The sequence below is a fragment of the Penicillium bovifimosum genome, assembly GCF_028826915.1.
Source record: "Penicillium bovifimosum strain IBT 22155 chromosome Unknown utg000007l_segment0_segment0, whole genome shotgun sequence".
Classification (NCBI taxonomy): domain Eukaryota; kingdom Fungi; phylum Ascomycota; class Eurotiomycetes; order Eurotiales; family Aspergillaceae; genus Penicillium; species Penicillium bovifimosum.
This window is the reverse complement of record NW_026622716.1, coordinates 1,148,596-1,161,477: the sequence shown is the minus strand read 5'-3', so window position 1 is coordinate 1,161,477 and position 12,882 is coordinate 1,148,596. Positions and strand designations below refer to the sequence as shown.

Below are 12,882 nucleotides of genomic sequence, written 5' to 3'. Positions count from 1 at the left end.
GAAGAAGGATTCGAGAGGAGAAAGAGGAGATAAATATTGCCGATGAAAAGTACTCTGGGGTATGATCGGGGACTATCCAAATTAGGCAAACAGCTCCTTGTGCCTCGGCCCCCGGTCGGTTCAAAAATTAATAAGCTTCATCCATCCAGATACATTATTAATCGACATAAAAGATGTTCGTTTTATGCATCTTCGGAGTACAAGATATCTCGTACTGGAGATCAATCGATGGCGAATACAATAAGTACGTGGTACAGTACTGTGTAATTCGCCTACTCCGTAGTCTGCGGCGTGCGCTCATCGTGACGTCATTCGCGCGACCGAATGTATATAACCAGAACCAGCACAAATATTGCTGCGATTGAACACATCAATATTTCTATCAGCAGTATATATATATTGCATACCTATCACAATAATGGCTGCCAACTACCAACATAACGAACAATCCCAACGAGCAGGCTATGCCAACATCGGCGCCGCTTCCTCGACCGGCGCACCCGGACACCCAACAGGACTCCAGGATACACGATCAACCTACGACGCCTCCAAGGGTGTAAACCCAGCCACAGGGGCCGCCTACTCAAAATCATCAGGGGGTGGACCTACGCAGACACATCAGCGCCCGCTCTCGCCATCGCCGGCTCGCAGCGATGATCGGATCATCGGGGATGCACCACTCCCGCACACGGCCAGCACGGCGCAGCGGGCTGAGATGCAAGATCGCCAGGCTTCCGGGTCGAAGGCTTCGCAGGTTGGTGAGGGTGTCGGCAAGGGTGTGATGGGAGCTGCGGCTTCGGTTCATGTGAGTTGATCCAGTTCTAAATGACTATTGAGTCACGGGTGTCAATGGGTTCTAATCGGTTGGTTAGGGTGCTGGAGAGTCGTTGCGAGGCGCATTGAATACTGCGGTTGATAGGGCTTTTGGATCAAATGAGGGCGCTGAGCGGAATCAACAGATTGCGGATAAGGGTGCGGAGGAGATTCGCTCTGGTCAGTTTGCGGGTCATCGTTAGCTTGTATGATTAGGGATTAAGGTATATGGTGAGACATGTAAGTAAATTGAATGAAGATAAGGGTTTTTAAGGGTTTTCATGTGATATTCAGGATCCAGAATGTTCTAGTCAATTTTAGTCTTGCAAGTGCCTAACCTTATTTACCCTTCGCTGTCACCAATATGGATTATCGCATAGAATATCATGGAGTGATAGTCTGGCAGGGGATCGATATCCTGATTTCAATGGTGATTGGTGAGCGTTAGAAAAACAGTCTACAGCACCCAACGAATAAACAAACACCGCTAAGCATTGCCCAGACAAGCCAAGCAATTAGAGCTGATCTATTGACTATCAAACAAATTTATCATCCGGGCCACCCGAGAAGGCTGTGCTGGGTGGAACCCGCCCCCGTTTCCGGCCATTTATTGAGCGGATGCCCGCAAATCCGAGGGAAGCGGAATAAAAAACACTTCTTCACCAAGTATACATACAAATCTTGTACAGATTGACAGGGGAAAACCTGCTTACAATCTTGCATTGCTTGCGTCGATCCACATTTGCATCATAATACATGAAGTCCATCCAATCTTGGAGTTTGCGGGATCGCGATAGTTGCACATTGTACGACTTCATGCTGTGACCAATTCCAGAGCTCTCTCTTTTCTGGAACTTCCTCGGCATAATTGTTATGGCTTCAATTCCCGCCGATCGGCCAGCTTCGTCGCGACTAGGACCCGAGGCCGCCGCAGCAGCCGCTATTTCAACACCCCAGAGCCGTCAGCCGTTGTATACCTCCGATACATCCTCGAACCTGATCGTCTCGGATTCGCCCTCTCACTACTCGTCCTTCTCCAGCTCCGATAGCGATGAACCAATACCACACTCGATCGAAGTCACCGATGAAGATGCCGCCGGCGACGTGGTGGGGGTCAGTATTGGCCGCGAGCAGAGCCGCATGAAAGCTCGCGCGACACCCTTGGAAGAGAAGACCCGGGCGCTGGAACATCATGGCGGCTATTTTGCGACGATACCGGATACCGTGGGCGAGGATGGTTTGTTTGCGTCGGAACTCACTGCGGAGCCTCAATCGTTGGCTGTGCCTGAGTTGGAAGAGACGAATGTTGGAAAAGCACCGCATGAACGAGGATCCAAACCTAAGCCTCAGACTACAGCCCCTTCGGTGCGGCAGACACCACCCAAGCAATGGCTTTCACATGCCCCCCGCAGCGATCTCTTCGCTGCAACTCCCGGGAAGCCTGGGCCCAAAGATACGGCTGTCAGCCAGCGGTCTGGGTTTGTCGGAGCTTTGTTGAAGAATACACTGCCTCGCCGGCCACGCGCATGGTCCGGCGAACTCAAAAAGTTCCTACCTGACCTAGCCTCTCTGAAGAAACGACCGTCGCTCTCCTCGTTCCGAGGCGCCAACGGCCAAAACCGAAACCGCAGTCAAACGGCCGCTCCCGCAGTTAAGCCCAACCTGGGGTTGCCGAAAAGAACTGCATCGCTAGGTCGGCGTCCACCAGCGTCACCTCCCTCACCGAGCAGCATAAGCATTGAAGATGACGCAGAAGCCGCCCAACCAATATCTGAACTGCGTTCACCAGATGGGACCTCGGCTGCGAAGCATTCTTTCGCAAGGAGGCCTAGTACGGCGATAGCAGGTCGCCCACCCAGTCTCCGGAGGTCCTCCTCGGATCAATCGCTGTATCTCCGTGCCTCGTCCACAGCATCATCCTTGGAGCAGCGGCCGCTATACGAGAACATACACTCTCAAGTGAATAGTCGGTTCAAGGCGATCAAAGATAGTCTACAAGACTCTAGCAGCAGGCTGCTTAGCAAACCGACTCTCCACCTGGATATCCGTCCTGATTGGGGCTCTCGTTCGTTCTTGCCGGACATGGGCAACGGCCCCGCGAGTAACGGCAACGGTCTTAAGGGAATCGAGAACGGGGAAATACCACGGCAGGCTACTAGCACACCTCCGCTTCCCCGCATGAATAGCAAGCCATTGCACCCAATTCTGGAAGCAGCAATGGCAGATCTCACGGGTGATGTAGTGATCCTAGGAGGCTATCGAGGCTCGATTCTGCGCTCCGCCAAACCACCTCATCGTCAACTTTGGGTGCCGATGAAGGTTGGCTTGAACCTGCGCAAAGTCGACTTGGAAGTCGGTCTGAACCCAGAAGACGAGGAACGTATGGAAGAGACCATCATTCCATCTGGAGTCCTCTCCCACGTTGGTCCCGTGGACGTCTGCCGACGATTGATGAAGCGACTGCGCAAGAGCGAAAACGCCATGCGTGGCGACCTGCGCGTCCACGACTACGGATATGACTGGCGACTCAGCCCTGAGCTGCTCTCTCGTCGGCTCATCGCCTTCTTAGAAAGTCTGCGTTGCAACCAGGAGTATGCACCGGGTGAGCCCGGACGCGGCGCCACGGTCATCGCACACAGCCTCGGCGGGCTGATAACACGCCATGCCGTGAACGAGCGACCCGACCTATTCGCCGGTGTTGTATACGCAGGCGTACCACAGCACTGCGTGAACATCCTCGGACCCCTCCGCAACGGCGACGACGTCCTCATCAGCTCGCGCGTGCTAACAGCCCAAGTAAACTTCACATTCCGCACGAGCTTCGCCCTCCTCCCCGAAGACGGCCACTGCTTCATCGACAAGACAAGCAAGAAAGAATTCCGCATCGACTTCTTCGACCCCAAAACCTGGGACGACCACTCTCTCTCCCCCTGCATCAGCCCCGCCCTCCCAGTCCCACCAGCAATAATCAGCAGCGTCAGCAGTCTCGGTCTCAAAGACCTCCCTCTAATCGGCAAGCGCTTCTCCATGAACCTGCGCGACGACACTGAAGACCCTCTCACAGAAAACCAAAACTACCCTCTCCCCCCAGACACCCATAACTCCGTAACCGGAACAACAAAGGACATCACCGCCAGAAACCCATCCCATACCTCCCCGCACAACCCAGCCACCCACATGGCCGAAAAGGCCAACCCGGCAGATGGTATCATCGGCCCAGGCACGAACCCACGCAGCAGCGCCGCAAGCAAAGCTGCAACAACAAGCACCATCCCGCGCCCCGCAGCAATGGCCTACCTACAGCGCACGCTAGCCGAGACAAAACGCTTCAAAGCCAACCTCGCTTTCCGGCCCGACCATCACAGCGAAAATAGGTACCCGCCTGCGGCGGTGCTGTACGGCAAGACTGTGCCGACTGTGTATGGGGCAAGAGTTGTGTCGCCCGAGGCTATTAAGCAGGTTGATGCTTATGATGATCTGGCTTTTGCGGCGGGGGATGGGGTTTGTCTTGCTTCGGCTGCTATGCTACCGCCTGGGTATCGGATTATCAAGGATGGGCTGGTGAAGACGGACCGCGGGCATGTTGGGTTGCTGGGGGATCTTGAGGGGGTGGGACAGTGTCTGAGGGCTTTGCAGAGGGGGAGGAAGGAGGGTGTTGGGTTGGGGGTGAAGAAGTTGTGATGATTTCTTGTGTTTGGTTCTGTTTTGCTTGAGCTTTGATGATACCACTTTTGCTTTGCGTTGATGAATTTACATATGGCATGTTGATATCTATATCCAGGATGTGGCTATTATATACTAGGTGCATTTGACTTCGGTATTAGTATATTGCATGAAAACGAATATTACTCTCCAAGGTACCTGCATACACGCTTCTATGCTTATTGGCCCTGTACCATCCATTCATTCTATGTAGTTGCTTTTCATCCTCGAAGTCCAAAACCATCAGAACAAAAGAGGCTATCTCAATAAGACCAAAAGAAGAAAGGAAAACCTGGAATATCCGGAAGTCCATGGAAGACGGTATATAAAGAAGAGAAATGCTATAAAACCCCCAAAAACAAACCAAATCATTGTCATCAAATCTTTAATCCGTACGCGAGTTGGCAATAGTCATGACCAAGATATCAGTAGCGCCAACCTTGCTCAACTCATCCATTACCGTAGCAATGCGCTTCTTCTCCACCATAGAACTAACAGCAACCCAGTTCTCCTCCTCGAGCGCGGTGATAGTAGGCGCGCGCTTGCCGGGGGTGATCTTCGACGCGACGGGCAGCTGCGCGCGCGGGATGTTGTATTGGCACAGGACGAATTTCTGGGCGGTGATGACACCGCGCAGGCGGGAGGTAAGGAGGTTGAGGATGTCGCTGTTGGATTCACGGGACTTGACCAGTACCGCGGTACTGGAGACGACGGTGTCGATAGCTTTTAGGCCGGCTGCCTTCATGGTCTCGCCGGACTCTAAGCGGAAAAGAAAAGGCAGACATTAGCAAACAGTTTCGAACGGTTTCGAACAGGGCAGATTTTCTCCTGTTTCTGTAAGTGTAACATACCAACAAGATCGACAATACCGTCCGCAACGCCGAGCGCACAAGCAGCCTCCACACTGCCACCAACATACTTGATCTTAGTGGCGAGCTTCTGGCCAGCCTCGGCGCCCTCCAGCTTGCGGAAGAACGCCTCAGTAAGAGCGGTGAAGCTAGTCACAACGTTACGGCCAACGAGGTCCTTGGCTTCTTTCAGCTCGCCCTTCTCGGGAACCTGCACCTGCAGCTTGCAGCCGCCAAAGCCGAGATCGAGGATCTCCTCCACGTTGGACGCCTCGCCGGCGGATAGGGTGGCATCGTGCTCGGCGACCTGGTCGCGCCCGGTAATGCCCAGGTCGACGCGGCCCTCGCCGACGAAGGTCGGGATGTCGGCGGCGGGCAGGAAGATCAGAGCGATGGGCAGGTTCTTGACGAGGGCGATGTCGAGGCGGGTTTCGCGGCGGAACTGGACGTCACAGCCGGCGAGGAGGTCTAGGGTTGCTTGTTGCAGACGTCCTTCTGTATAGTTGGATTTGCGCCGTTAGTTTTGTGAGGTCTATAGCTTGGTTTCTTGTTTCTTGTTTGGGGTTTATGGTGCTGCAAGCAGGATTGTATGAGTCACCGCTGTGGGAGGGAACTTGCTTTTGGGGACGGCGAAGAGAAGGCGGCCTTCCAAGCTGTTAAGAAGTTGATTGTTAGTGGACGCTTCGTTGTAGACAATGTTATTGGCATTGACTCACTGGTTGACGAGATCCATGGTGATAAGGCGCGGCGGCGCGGGGCTTCACGGGTTTTCGGAGGCGGGGGATAGAGTGATCGGGGATCAATTGACTGCGAAATTGAGTCAATCGCACTTCAGAGAGCGTGGATATGTCTTAAGGTAAATATACCAAAGCAAATTGTATGCGGAAGAGTCAGAGAGAGAGGACCGTCTTGCGGCAGAAAATGGAGGGGCAGTCGGGCAGATCGGTTCGGTGAAATTAGTGACGAGACCGGGGGAATGCCGTACCTGGATAGCAAGCAATTAGCCCACGTGCTGGGATTATGTGGTTTAGGACTATCTGGAGTATTTACAGAATACGTTGCAGAGGCTACGATGTGCTTCAAGCTCGATTCAATATGGCAATTGTCTGTGAAGCTGGAAGTATTCCATGGTCATGGTGAACGATATCGGAGTCTGAGAAAAATATGTTCTGCCTGAATATGCCTTAATGCCAGATTCACCAGGTGTCAAGTTTGCCAAGCGCTGACTCATCTTATGCCTGACGGCTCAGGTGTCCAGCCCTGAGCCCTCGCGTAATTTGCACGAACCCACACAAGGCAAATTCCACTTCAACACTCTCTTACTCTCCGTCCAACCAACTCCAACCCTCGAGCTCAACGCCCTCTCCTTCCGTTCAAGATGGATTCCAGCAAGCAGCCCGTTAAGCTCGTCAAGGTGACCCGTGTCCTCGGCCGCACCGGTATGTGCTTTTTCCCAGCTTCTTGAAGCTTCAAAAACCCACAATTCGATATTCGATATTCGCGGGGTGCAACCCTTTGCGCCCCATCGCCCGCCACAAACCGATGAAAAATTCAGGCACTTGGAGGAATAGCAATGGCTAATTGTTGGTCTTTAGGATCCCGTGGTGGTGTCACCCAGGTCCGCGTCGAGTTCATGGACGATACCTCCCGCAGCATCATCCGCAACGTCAAGGGCCCAGGTATGCGATATTGATTCCCTTCAATCCGGTCGTCTTTGGGGTTACAAGAGGAGGAAATGCATGGATTGTTTTATTCATGCAATGAAATGAAGAGAAACCCCATGTCGAAATATTGAATTTTGTGGATCGACCCAAAAACGAAAAAATCCACACGAACCAAATCGCTAACATATAACTTTCCGCACCAGTCCGCGTTGACGACATCCTCTGCTTGCTCGAGTCCGAGCGCGAGGCCCGCCGTCTCCGTTAAACCCCCCCCAAAACGAAATTTCGCTCGCGTCGTCTATTTTGTCTCTCTTCTTCTCTCGCATATCCCTTACGACCGGTTGTTCATGATCACTCTTCGGCCAAAATCGAGTCCCCCGTTTTTCTTTCCTGCCGTACCTTCAACCTCCTATCTTCTACAGCCCTAAACCGCGCTGCCCAATCATCCCCGCCAATCGACTCTCGAGGGTTCCCGTTCTCACGAATTCCCAACGTTTCAACTGGAAGTGATGGTTTGGGTGGATTGACTTCTTGGTTTTTTATACTTAATGCCGAAAGTCCCGGAAGGTTGATTGCGGACAATCGATCGTGAGAGAGAGGAGCAGAGTGCAAAAAAAGATAATAGAAAGCCTTTTTTTTATTTGATACGAGAAAACGAAATCAGGTTCTTGCGCGAGGGCTGGTTTGTGGATACTTGTGGCACGGTCTGGTCTGGTCTTGATCTTGGTGTTTTACTACATACACATGTCCCTTTTGGGCATGCTTGCATGGGCTCAATGCGACAAACGAGGTTGTGATGTTGATTCTCCGATTTCCTTGTACCAGCTCTCTCTCCACCGGTGCTTAGAAAAGAACGCCAATTCGAGCCAGGCCTGATCGACAAAAGGAACAATGGAATCAAAAAAAAGTTTGAAAACTTCCAGTCCAGCCTTGTCCGGGTCGAGGTTTTGAAGGCGTTCGTAGACATCTAAGCCGCATCTAAGCCAGTGTAGTTATGGACATGGCTTCTAGATCGTAATATGGCGGCTTATCCTCTGTTGGGTTCGTGATGATCGCCATGCATCAAGTGGTATTGATATCTAAGATCTAAGATCGCGCTAAACTCATACATAATTGTACAACCGAAAATGTCCACATAACTACAGCTGCTCCGCACTCGCCATGAGTCTATCCAAGAGCCCATCATCAGCACCAGACTCACCATCCTGAAGAACCCTCCCAACAGCCCCGACAAGCCCAGCCAACCGCTTCCGCCTTATAGACTCCTCCAACTCCGCACTCTTCAGCCTCGCCACATCAATAACAGCCGCCGGCAAGTTCGCCAGCCGTGCAACATTCAACCCATAACTGCGATGCGCAACGCCCTCGGTAACCTCATACAAGAACGTAATCTCCTCATCCCCAGCCTCACCCTTACCAGTCTCCGTAAACCGCATATGAACATTGCGAAGCACATGATCTGGGAAAGAACGCACCATGCGCGAGAGATGCTGATAATGCGTAATGAACAGGGTAAGGGACTGAATCGAGCGAACCATGTAATCCAGCACGGCCTGCGCAATAGCAACACCATCATGGGTGGAAGTGCCGCGGCCCAATTCGTCGAGAATAACCAACGAGCGAGGCGTGGCTTGCTTGAGGATATCGGCTGTTTCGGAGAGCTCGACCATGAAGGTTGATTCGCCGGCGAGCATGTTATCGAAGGCGCCCATGCGCGTGAAGACTGCGTCTAGGAGACCTAGACGTGCGGAGAGGGCGGGGACGTAGGAGCCGATTTGGCCCATGATTGCGATTAGGGCGACTTGGCGGACGTAGCTGGATTTGCCGCCCATGTTTGGGCCGGTGACGAGGAGGGCGCGGGTGGCGTCGTGGTGGAGGTTTGTGTCGTTGGGGACGTAGGTGTCTGTGAGGAGTTGCTCGACCATTGGGTGGCGGCCTTGTTCGATGTGGAGGCCTGCTTCGTCTGTGTATTCTGGTTTCACGTAGCCGGGTTGCTGGGCTATTTCTGCGAGAGAGAGGAGGCAGTCGAGGGTTGCGAGGGATTGGACGCAGTCTCGGAAGGTCTGGTATTGGGCTGCGATGTCGGATAGGAGGGCTGCGAATGCTTGGTCGCAGGCTGCTGCAAGGGCTTCTTTGTGTTGGTCGCGTTCTCGGGTGAATTGGATGACTTGTGGTGTGTGGAAGCGGGAGACTCTTTTTGTGCCGCTGACTTTGACCCATGATGCTGGTACGCGCTTGAGTGCTGGGGAGTTGTTTTCAATCTCGATCAGGTACTCGATGCCGGATACTGTTGAGTATTCGACTTTGCCTCGCCCTATAGTTGACGCTGCCTCTTTGCGGTGTTCTGAGAGGGAGTGCTCAATGATTCCGATTTGGAGCTTATGTTCGCCGATTTCCTCGGTCTCCTCTGCTTCGCGGAAGAAGGTGTACTTGTCGTTAGTTCGTGCGGCGTGCAAATTGATCTTGTCCAGGAACTTCACAACCGTTGCTCGGATCGTTGGCAGAGAAGCAATAGCCTCGCTAATCAGCGATGATTGGAAGCCAGTCTGGGCAGGCGATATGATATCTGCAAATTCCATTGCGATCGTCTGCATTGCTTGCAGGACGGTGAGAAGCTCAGGTCGTGTGCACTACGCAGCATTAGTACAGTGATACCGATCATGTTAGGATAGTTGTCTACCTTTCCATAGTAAATGCGAATCAAGCTCTTCTCCAGGTCACTCTTGACTTTACCAAGCAGTCCTCTTACTCTCTCCGTCAGAACCGCTCGTGCAGGATCAGTAAGCTCCTCCACAGCGTTCGTTCGCTCTTCGAGGCGCACTTTATCCAGCAAAGGCCGTCCAACCCATTGCCGTAACATCCGTTGTCCGAACCGTGTCTGCGTCCGATCCATAGTCCAGAACAGACTACCCCTTGTCGAGTGATCCGTCTGATTTTGATAAATCTCCAAACTGACCAACGTGTTTCCGTTCAAAAGCATATGCGAACGAGCCGAGAAGGGCTGGAAGTATTTCGTAAGGTCGAACACATGCTCCAGCCCATATTCGGTCATATGGTCGATCATAGCCGACAGACAGATAGTCACCTGCTCCGGCAGGCCAAGGACGTTCTGAAGCAGTCTCGCAGCCTGAGTATCCTCCTCATAACCAGTGGCCTTCATCTTTCCCGCATAGAACTCCGTTACATGGCTGTGGGCCTCAGCGGCAGATGTCTTCTTTTTCTGGGCCCGTTCGAGGCGCACAGCATCGCCAAATACGTTCATCTTGCTTCCTGATAAATGTTGCACGAGCTTTTCACTGGCCCGAGACATCTCCCCGACAATCAAAATCTCGCAGGGAGCAATGTGCAATAGTCGAGTTTCGATCTCACTACGCATGAAGCCATCCTCGAAGTCATCGTAGATGACATCACCGGTAGCAGGCTGCACAGCAACAATTCCCACATGGACGCGCTCATCATTCCCAGGGCCCTTGGCATTGGTCTCCGTCATACAGAGCATGTACCCAGTGGCAGGCGAGGCGCCTCCCGCTGCCGGAGCAGGGCCATCAAGACCTTCCGCGTCATCAATGTAGGTTCCTTTTGTGTATAGGTTGGTCAATTTGCGCACAAATGGCGCATTGCGGTTATCACCCGCAGCCTTAAGCGCAGCGGTCTCAATCTGTCGCACCACGCCGACCTTGTGGCCGGCTGTAACGAGTCGCTTCACATGTACATGCAATCGATGCACCGGAATACTAGCTGAAGCGAACCGACTCAGATGTGCCTCAGATGGATCTAGAGGTCCTGGTTTTAGTACGTCGTCGGTAGTCCTCTCACGCAGAATGTACTTACGTTCATCAAATCTGAATTTGCCAGGAATGCACACGATTCCCAGCTCCTTCGCCGCAATGCGCGCATCCTCGCCGAAGAACCGGAACTTATATCCCACCTCTATTACCAAGACTGTGTTCATGTTCTGACGCTTGATCTCAATAACCTGTTTCTCCATGGGCGTGAGCTTGCTCCCACCCTTCTTCGCACCCTTGCCTTTAGTCGGGGGTGGTGCGAGCTCCTCGTCTTCCTCGGCCTCTACAGCTTCAGCCTCCGCGTTTGCCGCATCATTCACAGCAATTCTCGCGATTCCAACCTGGCAATCTGGACCACCGAGCTTCTGGACAAATTGCTGATGCAGTTTCTCCTTCTTGTTCTTCCGCTCTTCTTGCTCCGGATCCGTTTCCTCTGTAGGAGCTGGAGCTACAGCAGGAGAGCTCTGGAATTTGAATACATCGGTGCGCTGACTACTGCTTGGCTGAGATGTGTGCTCCAAGTGCATGCTTGCCGCGACTCGGATCGGCTCCTCCGCCTCTCTGTCGGTGGTCTTGGTTCGCTTCGGTGCTGGTGCCACGATATCGTCATCATCCCCGTCATCATGGTTTGCTCCGGGAGCATTGTGGTGTTCCGGTTCCGCGTTCTCGGCTGGCAGCGATCGCCTTTTCTTGGATCCATTGGCCGGGGTGCGTTCGGAGTCTTTAGGCGTGGACGACGGTGCAGATTTCTGGGAGAAGAAGCTGGATATGCTTGCTTGTTTCTGTTTGATACTTGGAGATGGTGCAGAGGATTGCGAAGATTGAGGTGCCATCTTGGCGAAGATTGAAACAGCTTCCACCGCAAGGTGCGGAGTGGCACTAGTATGGGACCGGGTGGTTTCGAGTCGTGATGGCAATATGCAGATTTTGCGGGTCTCAATGCAGAGAGATTTGACCTCTTCTCGTTTTGAAGAGTATCAAAGATGCTTCGATCCAAAGATCGTATGAGTTTGCACTCCGCATTTTACTCGGAGCTCGACGCGTACCAAACGCGCTGGGTTACCCTCAGACCTTATCACATGATCCAAAGTTCTGCAGGACTTTTGGGGGAGCTAAACCTAATTGGATTGCTTGTGTCTAGGGAACCTGAGGCAGCATTGCTGCAAACAGCAGGCGGTATATTGCAGATTCACCGCCTTATTGAAGGCGGTTGATGATTATGATCTTGTTTGAAGTAGAACGAAATTTGATATTGGGATATCCGCGGAGATGGAGGGGCGTCTTGTCATGGCGATAACGCTGATGAGGGTTATGGCGGGTCTCAGCCATCCATCATCCATGCTGTGTGTGTTTGGGGTATGTCAATGAAAATAGGTACCTGTTTCCATCGACGCTGCTTCGTCGGTTATATAGCGATTCATGGAAGATCGTAGGCGAACATCAGGCTGAAAGCATAGCATCGACGTAATGACCAGCATCACTACACAAACGAGGGAAACGATAACTGAGTACGACACAATTCAGCTCAAGAATGCCCATATCATAGTGACTCAACGTCTCTGTCCGTGTCGGAATGGCAAGAGGGCAGGGATACAAGATGCAACCCCTGCCTCGGACGAATCTTGTCGTGTAGATTGGATGAGCCAAACCTATGGATTACGTTGTAGATCCAGTCGGGCTGGTAAGTTGTTGCGCCTTAGGGCAATATTTTGCTCGGCACATGGACCTTACAACATGGATTCAGCAGAGAGCGATTCCTTGAATATCTGGCCAGCAAGTCTACAAAACTACCAGTAGCCAGTCAAAGTACAGATCTTACAAGGAATCCTGAAGATAAATCTTACGTTTTACAAAGAAGCAAGAAGCAAGTTCAAATGCACATTGTTCATACCGATGCAGGCTAAAGGCATGATAATAATATTCAGCATATGAAACAGCCCAAACCAGACGAGAGAGATACAAGTCGACGCCCGGGGATAATCGCCAATGAAACAAAGTAGTAAGGGCAATCAGCACGGATGCGAGTAGTTTCGTCGGGTAAGGGCAAATCGTGGTAAACCACCACGTTGG

The 12,882-nt window shown here is 52.4% G+C and overlaps 5 protein-coding genes across 5 annotated transcripts; 3 read left to right on the top strand and 2 right to left on the bottom strand.

Annotated features, from left to right (window-relative positions):
• Positions 1-418: 418 nt before the first annotated feature.
• dprC lies at positions 419-814 on the top strand (the record flags this gene model as incomplete). The annotated part of the gene is made up of 1 exon (XM_056670098.1): positions 419-814. One exon carries the CDS (start codon positions 419-421, stop codon positions 812-814), a length of 396 nt encoding a protein of 131 aa, XP_056517897.1.
• An 872-nt stretch (positions 815-1,686) lies between these two features.
• Positions 1,687-4,494, top strand: N7515_009353 (uncharacterized protein; the record flags this gene model as incomplete). The annotated part of the gene is made up of 1 exon (XM_056670097.1): positions 1,687-4,494. One exon carries the CDS (start codon positions 1,687-1,689, stop codon positions 4,492-4,494), a length of 2,808 nt encoding a protein of 935 aa, XP_056517896.1.
• A 406-nt stretch (positions 4,495-4,900) lies between these two features.
• On the bottom strand, positions 4,901-6,096 carry N7515_009352 (ATP phosphoribosyltransferase; the record flags this gene model as incomplete). Its single annotated transcript, XM_056670096.1, has 4 exons — positions 4,901-5,274; positions 5,367-5,858; positions 5,982-6,016; positions 6,080-6,096. The coding sequence occupies 4 exons, from the start codon at positions 6,094-6,096 to the stop codon at positions 4,901-4,903; spliced, it is 918 nt and encodes a 305-aa protein (XP_056517895.1).
• A 645-nt stretch (positions 6,097-6,741) lies between these two features.
• N7515_009351 (40S ribosomal protein eS28) lies at positions 6,742-7,292 on the top strand (the record flags this gene model as incomplete). The annotated part of the gene is made up of 3 exons (XM_056670095.1): positions 6,742-6,802; positions 6,959-7,042; positions 7,231-7,292. The coding sequence occupies 3 exons, from the start codon at positions 6,742-6,744 to the stop codon at positions 7,290-7,292; spliced, it is 207 nt and encodes a 68-aa protein (XP_056517894.1).
• An 874-nt stretch (positions 7,293-8,166) lies between these two features.
• On the bottom strand, positions 8,167-11,645 carry msh3 (mismatch repair protein MSH3; the record flags this gene model as incomplete). Its single annotated transcript, XM_056670094.1, has 2 exons — positions 8,167-9,657; positions 9,708-11,645. 2 exons carry the CDS (start codon positions 11,643-11,645, stop codon positions 8,167-8,169), a joined length of 3,429 nt encoding a protein of 1,142 aa, XP_056517893.1.
• Between the last annotated feature and the right edge of the window lie 1,237 nt (positions 11,646-12,882).